This window comes from Orcinus orca, chromosome 11 (genome assembly GCF_937001465.1).
Source record: "Orcinus orca chromosome 11, mOrcOrc1.1, whole genome shotgun sequence".
In the NCBI taxonomy this organism is placed as follows: domain Eukaryota; kingdom Metazoa; phylum Chordata; class Mammalia; order Artiodactyla; family Delphinidae; genus Orcinus; species Orcinus orca.
In genome coordinates this window covers 101,301,384-101,321,344 of record NC_064569.1, presented here as the reverse complement: position 1 = coordinate 101,321,344, position 19,961 = coordinate 101,301,384, and the positions used below count along the sequence as shown (strand labels likewise).

Sequence of the window (19,961 nt, the reverse complement as noted above, 5' to 3'; positions counted from 1 at the left end):
ATCCGCCCACCCATCCATCTACTCATCCATCCATCCACCCACTCACCATCCATCCATCCATCCATCCATCTACCCATCCATCCATCCATCCATCCACCCATCCATCCACCCATCCATCCACCCATCCATCCATCCACCTACCCACCCATCCACGCATCCACCCACCCATCCATCCATCCATCCACTCAAACCCTTGGCGTTCAGAGCACTCGGGAAACCCTGAACTTGACTTCCTTCCCCCAATAGTCAGAGATGCCTGGTAGCATCACACAGTGTCACGCGTACTGGGAAGGGCCAAGGAACCCACTGCTCAGGGACCCCTCTGTCCTCCTTCCCCCTGGAGCAAACTTCAGAAGGAGGAGGGAGGGAAAGGGTGGCATCGGTGGCTGTGTTGACCCCACCCTGCCTCCCTCTGACTCCTGAGGCATGCATGGCCAATGCATAGTCAACACGAGGCATTCTGGGCTTCCCACCTCCCCCCCTCCTGCGTCTATGGGGAAGGTCAGCCGGCAGTGATGGAAGAAGCCAGGGACAGCCCATGGGCTCCAAGGCCTCTGCCCAAGCTCTTCCTGACTGGCCCAGAGAGGAACTGTAAAGAAGTAACCTGTGACCACCTCTCGAGAAGTAAACAGTGGGGCAGACGGGAGGAGGTGGGGGCTTGGGGTCGCCACTGTAAGTGGGGAACCATCGAGTTTCCACCCACGGAACTAGAGGCGCCAGCGGCTCTTGGAGGGTGTTCCCCAGACCAACCCCCCCCTCCTCCAGCAGCTCTGCGCTCTCCTCCCCAACACGGGCACCTGCCAGTTGGCCCTGATGGCCTCAGAGACCCCAACCCCTTACCCCTGCAGGAAGGGAGGTTGTGAGGCCTGTGGAAAGGTATCGATAGGGAGATGCTGGCCCAGGAGGAGGCTGGTGCCTCCTGGGGATGAAGGTGGACACATCACTCCAGTCTCCACCTCCATCATCACATGGCCTGCTCCCCAGGTGCCTCTGTCTTAATGCGGTATTTCCTCCTCCTATAAGGACCCCAGTCAATGGATCAGAGCCCACCTTGATGACCTCATCTTAACCTGATTATATCTGATTACATTTCCACCTAAGGCCACATTCACAGGCACATGGGTTAGAACTTCAACGCATCTCTCTGTTGAATCCAACCCACCACAGACGCCCTCCCTGGGGCACAGAAAACAGGGTACAGGTCAGGGGGCAGGCCACATCCCACGTTCCATGTCCCACACTCAGGACTGACTAGCACAAGGCCCCCTGGCCCCTGGGAAGTGGACTGAACTGTGGGCAGGTTGCATGAACTCAGCACGGAGCCTGGGAAATGAGGGGCACGGTGTTTGATCAAGTACCAGGGAGAGGCTGTGTTTGGACACCACAGCAGAACCTATCGTGTTTGCAAGAAGGATACACTGCTTCCAACCAATCAAATAGCTTCGCACGCATGTTTTATCTTACAGTCTGGGAAAGGTGTCTCTAACAGAAGCTTCTCGCCTGTGCTGTAAGATTTACGAAGCTTGATTTAAAGTAATGGGAAGGAAGTCTTTCCTGACGGTCTGTTTATTTGCTCGACGGTTTGAGCCCCTCGTGTTCTGAGAGGCTCCAAAATGGGACAAACTGGGCCTGGACATTCGGATCCGGTTTCCTTGGTTACTACCTTGATCTGCCTCCCCAAGATTCCCCATAACCCTGAGCTCAGGTCCGGTCGAAGCACAGGGCCCTGCCCGGCATCACTATCTTCCTGCTGAAATCCCCAGAGGCTGGATTGTGCCAGGGTAACGGCAGGACCTGCCAACCACCCGAGTGAAGCTGCTGGATCAGAGAGCAAGGGCCCTGGGGGGTGAAACGCCCACTGGAGATACAGGAATCTAAGACCCTCAGTTCAAGGGCTGGAGTCTTCTGGAAGCACTGGGGGTGGCACGCTGAAATGGGCTCGGTGCCCCGCCCAGGGATGCCCAGCCCTTCCTACTTGGGAGGTGGGGCTGATGCAGGCCCGGTGCCTGGGGGTCTCCGCGCATCGCACTCATGGGGCTGCTGCTGGATGCAGGATGCGGCAGGATGAGTCCGGGGGTCTCCCAGCAGTTTGGGAAAGCCACCAGCCCTCGGCTTACCTGTACCCCTCGTGCCCTGTGCTCCCTGTTCCCCGGGGCTGCTTTCCCTCACTGCCGGGGGCTGCCCGGCCCCACTCAGTGCAGGGGGCACCCTGCCGCCTCGGGGCGCCCACGGCTTGAAGGGAAGGAAGTGCTCAGGGCCACAGGAGGGAGGCTCCAGGCTGTGGTGGTCTGGAAGCTAAGCCCTCTCTCTGAATCTCTCCCTTTTTCTGTTCCAAGAATCCAGCAACAGCTGGTGGCCACCTGGGCAGCAAGATGAATGGCTCCCCTGCCTGGTGTCCACAGAGCTGCAAATTGGGGGTTATTTATAGCTCTGCCTCCACTAAAAGCACAGGCTGGAGCCAGGGGTGGGGTCTGGGGAATGGGGCCTGTGGGCCTATAGCTTTAGAAATGAAGTCCCATCCACAGCCCGGCTGCACCAAGGCTCCCTCTGGGGCAAAGGCGGCACCAACCCGGCTACAGAGGCAAGGCCGGCTCGGGGCTGGGAGTTGGCCAGAGGGCTCTGTCTGGGCTCCCTGCAGCCCCCGTGACTCCTGGGGACAGAGTCGTCCTCCCCGCTTACAAGGGGGGGCCAAGGTCCCAGGGAGCCAGCCCAAGGCCTTGGGGGACTGCGCAGATGTGGGGCCAGGTGTTCAGAGCCAACCTCTGACCCGTGAGGCGCATCCTCTGCTCTTTCCATCTGCCCCATGACATGCAGCTACGTAAACCTACACGTGTTTTTTTGTCCTGTTGCTTCTTTGCTTTCTTTCTAATTCAACCTTTAGTGTTGCTTCCGTGTCGTGACATCTGTCTCCGGCATCTTGTCACTGAGCACAGGATTCCATCCCGTGGGCCATGCCGGATACCCTTTCTGACTGTGGACCAAACCACCCTGCCCGTGCCCACTGGCCGCCTGCCTGCAGCCTTCCCCCACCCTTGTCCTCGCTGCAGCGGGTCCACTGTCCCAACGCCCTTCTCCACGCCTCTCAAGCCTGACCCAGACCTCCCCCGCAATGGAGGCCTCTCTCCTGCCCCTTCCGCTGACCACAGGCCCCAGGGTCTCCCTCGGGTGCCCTGATCCTTCACGAGGCCAGTGACACATGAATTTGAGCGTGGATTTGGAAAGTCTGAGCCCCACAAAAGGTCAGCTCCGTGACAGTGGGGCCCGGCCTGCTCTATCCCCTGCTGTACACCCGGCACAGCATCTTGTGCATAGAAGGTTCTGGAAATATGCACTAGAGGGGGGAGGGAGGGAGGGACAGATAGAGACAGGCAGCACTGCGCCCCCGGCTGGGCTCAGGCTGCCTGCTGCCAAGTGCGAGAAGCCCCTGCCCGGACGTCGTCTGCCTCATGAGGGTCCTTCCCAACCAGGGCTCTGGGCCCCCTGGGCCCTCGCAGCTCAGAGGGCGGGCAGGCATCGCTGGGGAGGGGGAGGGGAGGGGACGGGAGGAGACCGGGGTCTGGGCCATCGCAAGTCGCTGCCTCATCTGCCCTGCTTGGTGCGTCCGGAGGAGGCCCAGCCTGGTGCCCAGCACCTCTGCCACCCCACCCGGGCAGTTCAGCAAACACCCAGAGGGCGGACCCCCGCGGTGGGGCAGCAGGAGTAGCCTTAGCCCTGGGTCACCCACCACACACACACCTGGGAGCCGGGCAGGACCAGGCCCTGTGAGAGGTGTGGGCCCTGTGCCATCAGACGGGGCTGCAGGGCAGCAGCAGCAAGATGGGGGCTCTGGGCGCAGCCCCTCAATATCGGCAGCGGTGCTGCTGCGTGGGCCAGCGTCCCCATCCCGCTCGAGTGGTCCTGGTCACCCTCACCGCCCCCGTGAGCCCTGGCATGCCCGTCTCCAGAACCACGCTCCCGAGGCCAGCACTGGGACCACCTCGTGAGGACGACCTGTGCCGGCCCCTGTTCGGTCCCGAGGTGGCTGTGACACACGGAGCCCGACCCGCGCTGGCGGCAGGACAATGAGATCCTTCGGTCCCTCAGCCTTCCCGCTGGAGGCTTGGGAGCGGCTGCATTCAGTGCAGCGTGATTGTACCGGCAACTGCTTTCTGTCCAGGACACAGGAGAGAAGTCGGACAGATGTGTCTTAATATGGGTTTGTTGACACGGCCGCGGGCGGCGAGGATGCTGAGAAGGGCCTTCCAGCTGAGCGCCAGGCGGGCGTCCCTCCACGGGGATGACGGAGGCTTCCTGCGAGCCTCGGAGCCCTGGCCGGGGGCCCTGCCCCGGGTGCCGCCCCAGGCGCCACTGGTGACCAAAGCTGTCAGTGGTGGCCGAGGCCTCCCAGGCTGGGCGGGGGCCACACACACTCTGTCTAAGCATCTCTTGCTCCACAGCCCTGGGGGCTGGAGCTGCAGCGGCCCCTCCTTCCAAAGATGACACGGGCTCAGAGAAGCCCCCTGACGCCCTCCAGGTCAGCAGCCTGGGGTGGAAAGACAAAGCCTGGAGCTCGGGCTTGTCCCTCAGCCCCAGGGATGACCGGTACACACGGTCCTGGCCACAGCGTCCACACCAGTAAATCAAGGCTGGAACGAGGGTCCCTCTAGTCACTCCAGCTTGTGCAGTTGGCATCCGGGTCCAGCGCCCTTCCCCGTGTGGGGTCCACTCACACCCCGGGTGGGAGCGGATGTACCTGGAGGGCCCCAGCACTCGGCTCCTGGACCGTCACCCAACCAGCCCTGGAGAAGAATGCACGGTGGTGAAAAGGCTGGCTCTGGGTGCTCCTCGGGAGGGGGTGACCACAGAGGAGAGGCAGCAGGGATGGGATCCAGCCACCTCCAGTCCATCCTCCCATGTCCCCAGCGAGCCCCCAGAGGTACCGCTGCCACCCAGCCCCTCCCCCAGAACGCTGCCCACCCTCCTCGCCCCCGGAGCCCCTGAATCTTCTCCTGTCACCCGCACCCCGACCCCTAACACGCGGGGCACAGCAGGTCCCTCCCTCCTCCCGGAGCTGAGGCCGGTGTGGGGGAGGGGTGCCGCTCCAGGCTCCCTGCTCTTTCAGAACTTTCCATTTCCTTCTATCACCAGGCAAGGACAGGGCCTGCTCATCGAGCCTGGCTGCCGTGGCGCCGTGAGTCGAGTTTATGCGCCTGGCCTGTATCTCATTGCCAAGCTTCTAAGAATGTGTCCGGCTTCCGCGGCCCCATCGCTGCCCCGTCAGGCAGCCACCTTCGGTGTTCAGAGGCAGAACCAGCTTCCGGTCGTGGACAAGAGCAAGCTTTGGCCACAGGGCGGGCATGCGGTCAGCCTGCCATGCCTGGGGTCACTGCCGCCAGGAGGGTCAGCAGGATGTTTGGGAAGTTTCTGGGTTTAGACAGAACTCAAGGCGGGGGCAATCTTCCCACCACGTCAGGTGGGCGATGCCTTTCCTGCCCCCAGTGTCCCAGGAACGTGGAGGAAAGCCCACCGGGCACTGGTCTGCCCCTCCAGGGACATCTGTGGACCAGGGCACCTGCACGTCCTCGAGCCTGTGCCGAGGGCAGGTGGTGTGGGTGGAGGAGGGCAGGTGTCGGGCCTCGGGCTGCAGGGCCAGGGCTCCCAGGACACACCGGCTCAGAGCCCAGGGAGGACGACCCGGCTCCGTGCTCCCAACAGCGTCAGAGAAAAGGGGCCAGATTCCCTCCCAAGGGACGGCCCATCGCCCCTACCCTCTTCTTGGGCTTCCGAAGGCTCTGGGTTAATCCACCCCCAATCCCCTGATGGTGTCACTCGGAGATGCCCCGGCTGTGGGGTCCACTGGCTTGGGACAAAGTTCCCCAAATCCATTTCCTCCTTTTTCTGCATGTGTAACTAGAATGAACTTCCCAGGATCCTGCAAGGAGGTGGTGGCCCGGCCAGCGGACCTCAGGGAAGCCGAGAGGCCCTTTCCAGGCCCAGCCCAGACGGCGCCTGCCCTCCCCAGCTACACGGCAGCTCCTGCTGGGCACGGGGGATCCCGGGCCAGCAAAATGGGGAAAGACCCATTTTTTTTTTGGCCGCGAGGCATGTGGGATCTTAGCTCCGCGACCAGGGATTGAACCCACACCCCCTGCATTAGAAGGTGAAGTCTTAACCGCTGGACCGCCAGGGAAGTCCCGGGAAAGGCCCATTTTGATCTTTATAGGAATAAAACAAAATTTTATCGCAGGCTTGGTCATCAGCAAACTTTTCCTTAAAACGCCAGAAAGTCTTCCAGCTTTGCGGCTGGGCAGGCCGTCTCACAGCTGAGGCCCAAACGCGGTCCTGATGCCTCCCGGATGCTGGGTGTGGAGGTGACCCCGTGAAACTCTGCAAAGCCGGGCCTGCTCTGGACGGGGCAGAGGCCTTCACTGAGCCAGACTTCCCTCGGGCTCAGGGCCACTGCCCAGCAGGCGTGGGGAGGAGGGGTGTGGAGGCCCTCCCCCTGCAGCCTTTCTCTGCTGCACGGGGGGCTCTGCAGGGAAGCCAGCTGACAGGAGACCCCCAGCCTGTCCCTGATCTGGGAGTTGGGGTGGAGCGAGGCCAGGGGAGGCACAGCAGGCAAAGATGCAGGGCCCAGCGCGGGAGGCCTGCAGCTGGCAGGTGACACAGGAACCTTGGGGTCCTGGCTCTGCCCCCCACAGTCTGTGTACGAGTCTCATCGAGAGCACGCACCCCACAAAACCCCTCATGATGGGTGGCAGGAGGTTTCCAACATCAGGCACTTGGTCAGGCCCCCATCTGGGCTTCTAGGGAAGCTCTGGTGGGAGGGCCAGGTCTGGGATGCTCCAGGGCCCTGGGGAGGGCAGCATCGCGGCTCCTGTTCCCTGCAGCCCCGCTTCCCCGTGTCCAGGTCCTCCTGCCCCCGGGCCAGGTGCCCTCTCAGGCAGACCGTGATCAAGGCCCGGGACGCAGTCTCTTAACTGCATTAACCTGGATCAGCCTGAACGTGGACGCCGAGCCAGCGCAGTGCGCAAAGCACGCCCTTCAGTCCGTAAAGCCACGACGGCCTTTGTGGGACCTGGAATCACGCTCTGAGGAAGGATGCACTGCAAGGTCACACGTGGGCCTGAAATCCGCCCCCACGTGCCTCGGCCGCGGGCCGGGGGAGCGCGGTGGGCAGGGCGCTCCGTCCCAGCTGGGGCAGGAGAGGCAAGCGACCATAAATAAATACCCGAGAGGCACCATTTTGTTTGCTCCCTGGTGCTCACAGCGCTGGGCTGGCGTCCTGGGAAGCGAGAACAGAGGAAGCCACGCCCCCAGGTCCATGCTGGGGCTGAGAGTTACCTTCCCACGCTGTCCTGGAACATCGTGACGGCCCACTCGCTTGAGAGTGGCCAGCCCTCCAACCCGTGCCCGGTACCCGCGGAGCACCCGCTGTAGCAGTGAGCCCCAGGTCAAGCCAGGAAGATGTGTCCTTAAATGGCCTGTGGGCTGCACACACAGTCTTGGGGAGGCGGAGGCACATCTGGTGGAGGATTCCAAAAAGGCGTCATCAGAGCCTGAAATACCGCGGGCCCTCGGCAAGCCCGTCTTTCCGCACCCCTTCCCCGCCGTCCCACAAACAAGCACAGCCCTTCGGCTCAGGGGCTACAGACAAGGAGAGGTCGCCCTGACCAGGCAGCGACAGGGCCCTGACTCCCCAGCCTGGTACCCGAGGCCTGTCCTACTCCCCACTGTAGGACAGAGGCTGCTGCAGACACAGAGGACCCCAAGCTGCCCACCTGCTCAGTCACCCAGTTGTCCTGCTTCAGAAAGAGGCAGAGCACACAGGGGTGGCCTGGGAGGGAAGCCACAGCCCTGGGAGCAGCGCAGAGAGCAGCAGACGTCACGGCCAGCCCACCTCAAGGGTCCCCTCAGAGCCACCTGGACTCGGCTTGTGTGAAACGAGAGTGGATTTTGGCGACAGGGAAGGAAGCAAGGAGACAGCAGTAGAGCTCTCAGGAGTTGGAAGCGGACTGTGGGGACAGAGGAAGGAAGGACAGAAGGGCCCCAGCACGAACAGCCGCTAGTGCCCTGGTCCCTACGTGACCGTCCCCAACACCCCCGGGCCTGGGTGTCCAGGTTCTGCTCCCCACTGAGAGCAACTGTTCTATCAGGAAAGAACACAGGTTGGGGGGAGGTGATCAGAGATCGTACGGACACATTCCCAGCAAACCTGGAGTCCCCATTCCAAGTGCCCCCCGAATGTCAACACACCTGGCTGTAACCCATGGAGGCTTCTGAGTGTGGACGTTCCAAAGAAAGTTTCAAAAGGCTCTGGGGTGGGAGGGGAAGAAGGGTGTCCAGGGCACGGGAGGTCACTGATGTCAGGACACACAGCCATCACGGGCGTTAGAGGCCACGTGAATGTGAGCGACGCCTTGGAAGCCCTGACGGGAAGCGAACGTGAGCTGCCATGCTATACCCAGCCGAGGGATCACACGGCACGAACCGTGTTCACAGGAAATGTGCACCTGACCTTCAGCCACGTCTTCCACCCATGGGCTTTTGTTCCCTGATACACAAGAGAAAAATGAGTCCTTTCAAAGAAGCTATGAAAAAAAATACTTCCATCTTCTTCTTACATTATCTTTTCCCTCCTGTCCAAATCACCTACCACAAATAATTAATACTTAGGGCTAGTTGTAAAGGTAAGTGTTAAAGGGGGCGATTGTATCACAGGCCGAGGTAGGCAGCAGAAGCTCCCGCAAACCAACCCTCCCAGAGTTCATCAGTTACAGCCTAATAACCGGTGTTGAAATACAAGGGAAGGCTCTGAGTGTTTGCAGTCAAGGTCCAGGAGAGGGAAATTCATGGGATGAAAGACATCACATGAGCTGAGACGATAAACATAACGCAATAATCGCTACCCCCTACTCATGTTAGCTCTGGTCCTTGAAGCCGGCATTGTACCCATTTTACAGATGAGAAAGCAGACTCGGGGAGGCTAAGGGGTTTCTTCAAAGACACACTGTTACTCAGTGTAAGACTCATGATTGGAACCCAGGTAACGAGATCCACGCCCTGGGCTCACTCCCCAGTTGTCGGACATCATTCAGGTCTTGGAGACAGGCAGCTTCCCTCTTCCTGCGAGCCTGGCCGGGGCTGCAGCAGGAGCCGGGCTGAATCGCAGGTGAGGCTCCCTCCAGCTATTCTGGGGGAGGGGCCACAGTCTTGCCTGCATGTCCAGGGTGCCCGTGGGGCTTGCGGGGCCTGGGCGATCCCCTGACAAACCTGCCTGCTCGTGTGGGGTGCGCTGCGGACAGCAGGTCCCCTTGGACACGGCTCTGCCCCGACAGCAGGGCTAGCAGGAGACACCAAAGGCCTCGCACTCCTGGTTCAATTGGGCTGGATGTTCTGACTTCCCTGCAGGAGTGGAGGCCCTCCCCACCCCGCTGAGGATGTCTGTGCTTCGCCGTGGAGCACCTCAGGTCGGGGAGCAAGGCAGCCTCCCCAGAGACGCACTGGGTGGTTGGGGTCTCCAGTGCGGGAGAAACCCTCGGTCCTGCGGCGCCGGGCGGATGGTGGGGGGAGCCACCTGTCAGGAGCTGTCCCCCTGTTGAGTCTCCCCGCTCTGGCCCGTTCCTGGGGAGCCCTTGACGGCCGCTGCCGTCACCAAGGTCATGGCTCTCCCGGCTTCTGCGCTGCGACAAGGAACCAACCTCGTGATTTAAGAAGTGTGTCCAAGTGGCGTGCTCTGGTCCTCCCGGGCTTACCGCATCCCTGGAATACCAAAATCTCTGGTGCTTCCTGGTAGATACACATTGGGTGATGTCCCCCCGGCCCCCTAATTTATGGGTAACGAGGGATGACAGTTTGACCCCACGAGGTTTAGGGTTTTCATTCAAACAGGTCAGTCAGGACTGACTGTCCCGGCCTTTGGAGACGGTGCTTCCCTGCCGTATTTATTACACAGAATATAGTCACCAGAGGCCGTAAAGCCTGCTGCGGAGAAGCCGCTGTTAATCATCGTCTCCATCATGTAAAATCGCCCTCATCCAACACCGGAGGTGCCTCATTGCCGTCAGGGCCGTGACAAAATGCCTCGACCCCGCATTTCCCACATCCTGATGAGCTGGCAAGTTTACAGGGTCGTTACCCAGGGGCTCCGAATCGGCTCCGTCCTGCTGGGAGCTTTGACTTTGGGACCCGTTCTGCCCAGGCCGCCCCCAGCAGACCCCCCTCCCTCCTCGGCCCTCGAGCCTCCTCTGCAGGGTCAGGCAGGGTGGGGGGCTGGCCTGAGCCAGTGCTCTCCTGGGTCTGAGCTGACAGCGGCCACAGGCTTGGCCGCGTGAGTCCAACAGAGCGCATGGGGGCGCGTTTATCGAGTGCGCACTGGATGGGCCTCCCAGCACCTTCTGAGTGGTCTGTCCACAGAGCCTTGTTCCAGCGAGACCCTCCATTAAAGAGAGCTCTCCGTGTGCCAAATCGTAACGACCTCTGCAGGGCACGAACACCCTCCATGAAGGAGTGGTAACAGACACTGCATTTATTTATCACGAAAGCCACGATTAAGGGAGGCCATCCCGAGAAGCAGCAAGTTACGGGATTGGGGGCCGCAGGCGCCAGCCCCGCGGCGCGTTCACAGCCCAGAGCCGCCCCCTCGGAGAGGATTTAAATGCACAGCCCAAGACCGGGTTATCTGGCTCCTAAAGTCCATCCTTCATCTTTCCGTGATTCGCACAGGCTTGGACAGCTGACCAGGGCAGCCTGCCAGATGGAGGAGGGGCCAGAGGTCCCGATTTTCCATTCCCGACGAGCTGCACTGAGGCTAGCTCAGGCAGGAGGTAGCCCCGCGTGGGCGTCTGCAGGATCTGAGCTCCGTGATGTCCTGTTATTCAGCCACTGGTGAGCACGGACTCCCCTTGTGCAAAGTCCAGGAGGGACAGGGCTGGGGAGGTGCCCGAGGACAGGTGCTTCACCTGCCACAGAGCAGGTGCTCCGGAACAATGCCACAGGCCACAGTGCCCAGTTCTGGACTATTTAAACTGCTTGTTCAGAAAGAGAGGCCACGGTGCTAAACTGCTCCTGGGAGGGACTCCAAAAGGACCCTTTCTCGTAGGTTCTTCTCCAAGGAACCTGCCACCTGGAGCCTTGGGAATCCCTGTTGGCCTGGGGCAGGTCAGTAATGCTCATTCCTCAGAGGTGACCTGAGGCTCACGGGCAGCTAGTGACCCAGGTCAGGTTGAGGACGGGCTCCCTCCCCTCCTGGGGGTGGCGCCAGTGTGAAGGTCCACCTGGAGGGAGACAGACGCACGCTGTCCTTCCCGACACGACTTGTCCTGATGGAGGAATGCAAGTGACTAGGCTTGAATCAGGGACCCAGAGGTGCCTTTAGCCTGAATGGGTCTCCGTGGGTCCCACTCTCCTTTTTTAAGGGTTTTGGAGATGAAGCCATGCCCAGTTAGATCACTTGGGCTTTTGCTGTCATCTCGATTAATCCATTAAAGTTGAAGACGGGACCTCCTCTGCCCCGTTGGGCTGGGAATCAGGGCAGCAGGGGGTGTTGGGGGCTCTGCCCATCCTGAGAACGAGGCGTGCAGCCCTCTCAGGCCGGGGACATCGGGGACACCTGGAGACTCAGCTCTCGGTGGGAACTGCAGCTCTGGCAGCCAAACGCCGATTACTTTTGTCAGCGGAGTGAGAACACAAGAGAAATTGAATTAAGTGGGCGGCGGGTTACAATGCAGTGCTGGCGTGCAGAGCAGCCTCACTATCCCAGCAAAGCCCGCGAGATAAACAAACACCAACAGGAGAGAGCAGCCCGGGACCCGGGTGCAGGACGAACGTGGGAGACGTCGCTAATGTGTGTGTGGTACCCGTGTCAGAACCAATACGGCGGCAGGCGCATCACCATCACGGTCACGGCTATTTCAGGAAATGCAATTTTATTAGGTTTCCAGCCTCTCCCCTCGCCTTCTGCCTCCTGACTCTCGGGGGCCGCGGTCCCTCTCACTGCAGCATGCGCTCGTGTCCTGGGTGGAAGGCACGAGGCAGATGGACGATTACGCCGTTCGACAGCGGCAACCAGGCTGGGAAGGGGCGATTCTGGCTCCCAGGCTGGCCCTCTTAGGCCCCAGGGCACTGGGCCTGGCTGCACGGGGTGCCGGCTCTGGGCCTCCTCCTCCGATCTCCTCGTGGGGCACCCAGCACCTGCCTTCCAGAAGCCCTACTAGCTCTTCTGGGCAAAACAGGGACCGTGCCCTGCTGCCCTCTGCCCCCCAATCCTCAGGGTCCCCGTCTGGGTTTCCCCAGACAGACAGGGCCGCCAGTGTGGACGGAAGCCTCTCTGGAAGCGGCCGGCCCAGGGATCTCTGCAGCTTGGAACCACAGAAGTCTCTCCAGCTGGGCAGGAGGTGGGCACAGGAAAGAGTGGGTGCTCTGGGGGAGGGGAGCAGGAAGCCCTGGCTCCTCCTTCGGGGTTCAGTCTCACCCCAGCCCGCCATGGCTGGCAGGTGCTCCGCCGGCTCTCTGGACGCACTGGGTCCCCCTTCCATGGGCGTCCTGCTCCGACTCTGGCCTGGCGACAGCACAGATCCAGGCCCCCCGACGACGGCTGCCCCCCCGGCGCTGGCTCCTCCGTGGGGCCGGGCTCTGGGAGGGTGGGCTGCCCTTGGGAGCACAGGCGTGGCTCACCTCCCGGCTCACCAGCAGACTGGCTTCCTGGCATGAAGGGGAAGAAGCAGCCGCATTCTGGCCTCCCTGCTGACCTCCAGGGGCATGATGCCGGCCTCGGGGCTGCGCTGCATGGAGCCAGGCCTCGGGGCCCGGCCAGGGGACAGGGGCAGGCATACCCAGGTACCAGCTCCCTCCCACCTGCCACAGGGAACGGCCCCCGAGCGTTGTGCAGTGCCAGCTAGCTCCAGCAGCAGGCTCTAGGGCAGTGCAACTATTTTGTGTGATACCGTCCCCGACACAGTCCCTGACACGGCGTATTTGGCAAAACCCAGACACCGCACAACACAGAGATGGAACCTGATGTGAATGGTGGACTTTGGCTCATAACAGTGTATCACTGTCGGCCCCTCACTTGCAACAAAGGCACTAACAATGCCATCATTAATGTTAACAATGGGAACATGGGGGGCATGTGGGAACACTCTGTACTTTCTGCTCTGTTTCTCTGTGAACCGAAAACTTCTCTAAAAATAACGCCTATTAATTAAAATCAAACAGACGAAGGAAAAACACCCGATCCGGCCAGACAATGTGGAAGAAGTCATGTGGCCCAGTCTTCAGCAGGACAAGAGATCGGCCTATCTCCCCAGAGCACAGAGCTGGGAGAACCGGGACGCGGGGTCCTCTGCCGGCTGCCGGACCACGCCAGAGAGAAGAGATCCCCCCACCGTCTGCGGGTGCAGCGTGGCCCATCATCGGGCACAAGGACCCACCCCAGGCCGACAGCTCCAGACGGAGGAGCAGGCCGGACCCCTCTTCTGCCTGTCCGTCTGTCCTGCCCTCACGGCAACAGTGCAAGGCCAGCATCCTCACCCTGTGGAGCCCCGCCCTGTGCCCATGTGGGAGGACCCACAAGGCCAGGGCTGGGTGGACGCAGAGTGGGGGCATCGGAGGGAATGTGGGGAGAATCAGCTGTCACTTCCTCCTGCCAACTCCAGCCTGAGATGCTCAGGAAGGTGGAAAAAGAAACAGGAAAACAGAGATTCCATGACCTTGTTCGCGTTCCAGGCCGGCGGGGGTGGGGTGGGGTAAGTATATATAGCAATCCACGGTGAGCTCAGCCCCAGCTCTCAGCTGATTAGACAGCAGGACATAATTAGCTAACCAGGCATCACATAATCAGGGAAAGGACCCAGCTCTTCCATTCGTTTCAAAATCATGTTTCAGAACTTTACCTACAATTGTTATGAGCTTGAAAGATTAGAACTTTTCAATAGCGATGCTGGAAATGAGATCTGAGGTCCGTCTGAGACCACGTAAAATATCAATAAGAATTGGATCACAGACCCACACGTGTGACGTGGACGACAGAGCTCGTGGGAGGACACGAGGGACCAGCCCCCGACCAGCAAAACACATGACGTAAGAGGAGAGACCGGTAAATTAGACCTAGTTAAAATTGGGGATTTCTGTTCATCCAAACACACCAGTAAGCCAGTGACCACACCAGCCTGGGAGAAGATGTTAGCAGTACAAGCCCCCAGTGCAGGACTCAGACTCAGAATAAAGAAAGCGCTCCTGGGAATAAACAAACCGCCCAGTCCTTTGACAGATGCTTCACGAGAGATGCTTTCCACCTGCCCAGTAAGCCTGGGGAATCACACTTGCTATTAACCGCTCAACAGAGAGATGCACGTCAACGCCCAAACAAGCTGCCACACTACACCCCACAGGGCGGCTAAACTAAAAAGACCAACGACAACAGGTGCTGATTACAACAGAGCAAATGGCACGCCATACACTGCTGCAGGCAGCTCCAATGGCACAGGCACTTTGAGAACCGCTTCGGGCGGACCTACCATAGCTGATGTGCATCTGTGCCACTGCTGGGTATACGGACGCCCACAATTAATGAGTGTGCATGTCTACGAAAAGACACACGCACATGTTCACAGCCACGGCACTCATAATAACTGAAAATTCAAAATAACCCAAACACCCATCTTCTTTAGGACAGACACATAAATTACAGTACAGCCAGGCAGCGGAATTCCACACAGCAATAAAAATAACAAGATGTCGCTTCACACAACAAGGTTGATCTCACAGACACGGTGAGTGAGAGAAGCCAGACACAGAAGTCTATGTACTGTCTGATTCCATTAACGCGAGGTTCCAGAAGACGGGGCACTAGTAACGGGAGGGGGTAGGACTGGGGTGGGGGGTGAGGCATCCAGGCTCCGGCGGGCGAGTAGTGCAAGCCTGTGTGTGTTACATCTCAATTAAAGTATTTTGTAAAAGAATAAACACTTATTTTGGACTTCCACATCCTAGGCAAGGTCATGAAATCGTTTCTGAACTTGCCTACACGGGCATCGTTATGAACCTGTAACTGTATAGACTCGGATTCCCACGGCCACCAGGGATGCCTGATGCTGGAGGGAAAGCCTTTCAGTGAGGAAGGGCTGCATTTGTTTTCTTCTTCCTGGTGCTACTGTTCAGGTGTCAGAGGTACATTCACATTCAGAAGCGATGATGCATCTCTTTAAAACCACACGGGAACATATGTATATGTATAACTGATTCACTTTGTTATAAAGCAGAAACTAACACACCACTGTAAAGCAATTATACCCCAATATAGATGTTAAAAAAAAAACAAAAAACAAAAAAACAACACACCTGCATCTTTGGTTTGCTGCCCCAGGAGGCTGTGCAGCCCAGTCCCCTAGGAAACACGGATCGCTGGGTCCAGGGTCCTGCAGTTTGCCCTGTGCCCTTACGTCCACCCTGGAGGGACCCTTGGTGCTCAGGGTGGAGGTGACGGCCAAGGTCATGTGGGCAGCTGGGCACTGGACCTGCAAGGACTCGGGTACTTAACCCCCGTATGGGGGCCCCGACTCTGCCATTCACGGGCGGCACCCTGCTCCCGAAGCTGTGGACCCAGGACGTGAACACCATACCTTCCCCAGTTACCGGTAAAACCTGCGTTAGATCAGCTGCTCGACTACCAGCCGAGGACACTTAAAACGAGGACAGTAAAGCTACACCAGAAGCAGCTACGGCACAGTGAGGAGGGCCCTCCGGCTGGTGCAGGGAACCACCCTCACGGGGTCGCACTGACCCGAAGGCCCACGCCCCTCCCAGGGCTCCTGCGACCGCCAGGCCCCGGGCTCCGGCGGCAAACGCGGCTGCGTCTCGCCCATCAGGCAGGCAGGCTCTGCAGATCCTGCCAGGCATCTGAACAATTAAAGGAACACTTTCATTCACCTCTGCAGCTCCCTGCTGCGGGGGCCTCCTTCCTTCCCCCCACCCCAACTACAGCCCTGGAGAGCAAGGAAGGGGACGCTGACATCGCTGCCCTGCCAGACGCTGCCGTCCCTCCCCCAGCCTGGGCTCTGAGCGGCAGTCGCGGCCTGGAGCCCGGCCGCCTGGCCAGCAGCCGTATGCCTGTCCTGAGCTTCCTCCCTGCTGACCTCACTCCCCTTCACACCACCCAGGGGAGCCCCTGGACCTGCCTCCAGGCCCCTGTCGGGCACCTGCTCCCTGGCCCACAGGTGAGCCACACCTGCCGGGGGACAGAGCTCAGGCCACGCCCAGGGCCCCCTCGGTCGGCACAGACACCTCTCTGCACTGTGCTCAGGCCGTGCCCAGGGCCGGGCTCAGGGCTTCTCCCTCCAGTTTCTCCACAACCCCACGGTGAGTGCCACCACCCGGCCTCCTGACTCGCCCGTCCACCGTCACTGCCGCTTCCATCACCAGCCTGACCTCTGCCAGCACCCAGTGCCCTGACTTTCCTGTCCAGAGAGCAGGGCAGAGATCTTCCAAAAGGCCGTCAGACACCACCCGTGCTCCCAGGAGGTGGGGATCAGCCCCTGCCCCCCACCATGGCCTGAGGAGCTGGTCAAAGGACCCGGCCCCTCCCGCCTCCCCAAGCCCTACCTGGAAGGCTGCGCAGGCGCTCCCTCCACGCGGGTCCTGAAAGCGACCAGAGCTGCCCCTGCGTCCATGCCCGGAGCCAGCAGAACATGGGGGCAGGCCGGCTCCCTGGATTAAAATGCAATTGTTTTGTCGACAATTTCCCTGGTTTTGATTTGGTTTTTACCACGCTACCTAACTGAGTTTGAAATTTCAAATCACATGAAAGAGCATGAGCTTCCCTCAAAGAAGGGCCTCCTTGGGCGGTGCAGAGCCCCAGGGCCCGCGCTCAGCCCCCAGGGAAGCCACTCCTCGCCAGGAGGCCCGGGAGGGATGCCTTCCCAGCCCCGGGTGGGCGTAGCCACTCCGGAGCGCAGAGGAAAGCCGCGGGGGCCTCGCCTAACGAGGCCGGCAATTTCGGCGGGAAGGAGAGGCTAGTAAAGGATGCCGGGCCCCTCCCTCCTCCCAGAGGGGTCCCTACCACACCCCACTTCCTGGGCCTGCCCTGAAACTAACGGTGTCAGGGTCTGTCTGCTCTACAGAAGCTGGACTCCCTGAAAAGGGGCTGGACTCGCTGGGAGCGACAGGACCCGTGGTGTCCAGCTCCTGTGACCTCCACCCTCGGGAGTGGACGTGACCAGCGTGGCAGGCGGGCTGCACCCACTCTCTCCCTCCACAAGGTCAACCCCCAGGCAGGGCCCCCCGGCGCTAGACCACGGCAGCTGAGGTATCTCCCTCTGCAGGCCCAGAGCCGGGCAATGGACTGGGGCCAAGGACGGCCCTGCCACCAGGCTGAGCACCAGTGTGACGCTGTGCTGGCACGTGTGAACGTGAGCAAGCTGTGGACGAGAGAGAGGGGCCGCTGCCTCCCTCCTCCAGGAAGGAAGGGGGACTCAACCACAGGTTCTGACGGGCACTGTGTCCTCGGCACGGCTCTCAGAGACTCTGCCCGTGACGGTACCCACTGCCTAGCAGCCAGCAAGCACCCTGGTTTGCTGCCCGCTGACGCCCACCTGCTCCGGGCAGCCGTGGCCCAGTGATGAGCGCTGGTGTCACCTCTTGCAGGAAGTCTTCCCAGGTAGCCGCGGCCTGAGTCCACAGTTTCCTCTCCTGGGGTCTCGTGCTTCCTCCACTCCCCCACACATCTCAGGACACAGTCAGGACCTTTTGTCCCGTTTCCCCGGGGTCCTCGCTGAGGCCAACAGCCTGGGCTGCTCTCATTCTGCACCCAGGTCTGGGCCTCTCAGCGCTGCCGGGTGTTTCCCAGAGGGCACTGTGGCTTCCTGGGGGGCACTGAAACCCAGGGGCCTCCAGGCTGCAGCTGACCACTTGGGGCAAGCTCCACGCCCCTTGTGGCCCAGTCTCCAGTCTTTAAAGGGGGGCAGATAAGAGTGCTTCCCTCAATGGGCGTCTGTGGAAATAAAAGCAGTGATTCATTTAAAGCCTTCAGCAAGGCCCTGGTGACCATGTAAACCTGCACACGCTGGCCTTTAGGAACTGTTCGCAAAGCTCTGACGCGCCCACGTCAACTGCAGCTTTGCTTGGGGGGTCCTGAAAAAGTCCAAATTTAAACTCCGCCCAGGGTCGGGGGCTCCGGAGCTGAGCGCCCCCTCTGCCCTCCTTCCTGAAGGAGACAGAGGATCAACAATCTCAGGGAGGGGGACCTGCCTGCATCGGCCCGGACAGGGCCTGGGGACTCGCAGGGGACCCTGGGCAGAGCCCTGTGTAACAGGGTCTCACGCACGCCCCCGCCACGACGAGTGTCTGCGATGTCCCTGAGCTACAGGAGCGGGACGGGAGGCAGGCGGCCTGCAGACCTGTCTGCTGATCAGCGCAGAGCCCCCTGCACCTTCTCTGAATAATGTCACAAGTGTCCCTGCTAACGGCTGCCATCAGAGCACGAGGGTTCCCACCACACGCTGGGGCACATCAGCTCCTGGTTCCTGGAGAGACTCTCCTCCAAGATGTTGCACAGATATTTCTTCTCTACACGCTGACAATCCTCAAATGCTGATTAAAATGTGTAAGATGAGGGCGGCGACGTTATTAGCTTTTTGTTTTATAGCTTTCAGTGCACGAGCCTGGCACATCTGCTGAATTTATTTTTGAGTATTTCATTCTTTCTGAAGCTACTGCAAGTGGAATTATTTTCTTGAGATCATTTTCAGATTGTTCCCTACCATTGTGGAGAAATTCCATTGAGTTTTGTGTACTGACCTTGTATCCTGCAACCTTGCCAAACTCCTTTATTCCTTTTAAGTGTGTACGTGGATTCCTTCAGATTTTCTCTGCAGAAGATCACATCATCTGTGAATAGATAGCTTTACTTCTTCCTTTCCCATCAGGATGACTCCTGTTTATGTCTCTCCCAGCTGCCCTGGCCATGCTGCCAGGACAATGCTGAACAGAGTGGCCAGAGGAGACATCCTCGTCTTGTTCCTGATCTTAGGGCAAAAGCGTCCAGTCTTCCCACTGAGTACGATGCTGCCCGGTGGCTTTTCGTAGATGCCCTTTGTCACGTTGAAACGTTCCCTTTTGTTTCTAGTTTGCTGAGTGTTTTTATCTTGGAAGGATGTTGGATTTTGTTAAATGCTTCTTCTGCAACTATTGGCAGGATCATGTGACTTTTGACCTTTATTCTATTAATACCATATATCACAGCTACTGATTTTCTTATGTTGATCCAGTCTTGCACCCTTGAGATAAATCCTCCTTGGTCGTGACGTACAATCCTTTCCACACTCTCCTGGACTCAGTGTGTTAGTGTTTTGTGGAGGAGTTCTGCATCTGTATCTATAAGGTCTGTAGTTTCCTTGTAATGCCTTTTCCTGATACTTTTGCTATTGGGGTAAACCCAGCCTCGTGGAGTGAGTCAAGAAGTGTTTTGTTTGGAAGAGTTTGAGAAGAATTGACATTAATTCTTCTCTAAATTTGGTAGAATTCACCAGTGGAACCATCTGGTCCCAGGCTTTTCTTGCTAGGATGTTATTAGATTATTAACTCACTGTCTTGACTTGTCATGGGTCTACTCAGACTTTCTATTTCTTCTTAAGTCAGTTTGTGTGTTTCTAGGAAGTGGTCCCTTTCGTCCAAGTTACCTGATGTGTTGGCACACAGCGGTTTATAGTATTCCTTTCCACCCTTTGTGTTTCTGTGAAGGATAGGAAAAATAAAGAGGGTGGTCCTCCCTTTAGTTTCTGATTTAGTAATTTGAGCCTTTTCTCTCTCTCTTTCTCTGATCAGTCTAGTTAAAAATAAAGTTTCGATATTTTTGTTTATCTTTCAAATAATTCACTTTTGGTTTAGTTGATGTCCACTGTTTTTTCTAGTCTCGGTTTTATTTATTTCCATTCTAAGTTTTGTTATTTTTCTTCCTTCTACTCGATTTGGGTTTAGCTTGTTCTTTT

The 19,961-nt window shown here is 58.9% G+C and overlaps 1 protein-coding gene across 7 annotated transcripts in view; it reads right to left on the bottom strand.

The window, feature by feature from the left end:
- Positions 1-19,961, bottom strand: part of TAFA5 (TAFA chemokine like family member 5) — a 192,618-nt gene that overhangs the window by 42,921 nt on the left and 129,736 nt on the right. For 2 of the 7 annotated variants that reach the window (XM_033405300.2, XM_033405299.2), the window contains exon 3: positions 164-8,533. The exons of 3 other annotated variants lie outside the window; for them this stretch is intronic. In XM_033405300.2, the coding sequence (XP_033261191.1) occupies positions 3,706-4,671 (966 nt within the window). In that variant the 5' untranslated portion in view covers positions 4,672-8,533 and the 3' untranslated portion in view covers positions 164-3,705. Of the gene's footprint in view, positions 1-163; positions 19,623-19,961 lie in introns of those variants that run through there. 2 more of the 7 variants (XM_049694639.1, XM_049694638.1) reach the window with 2 other exon arrangements.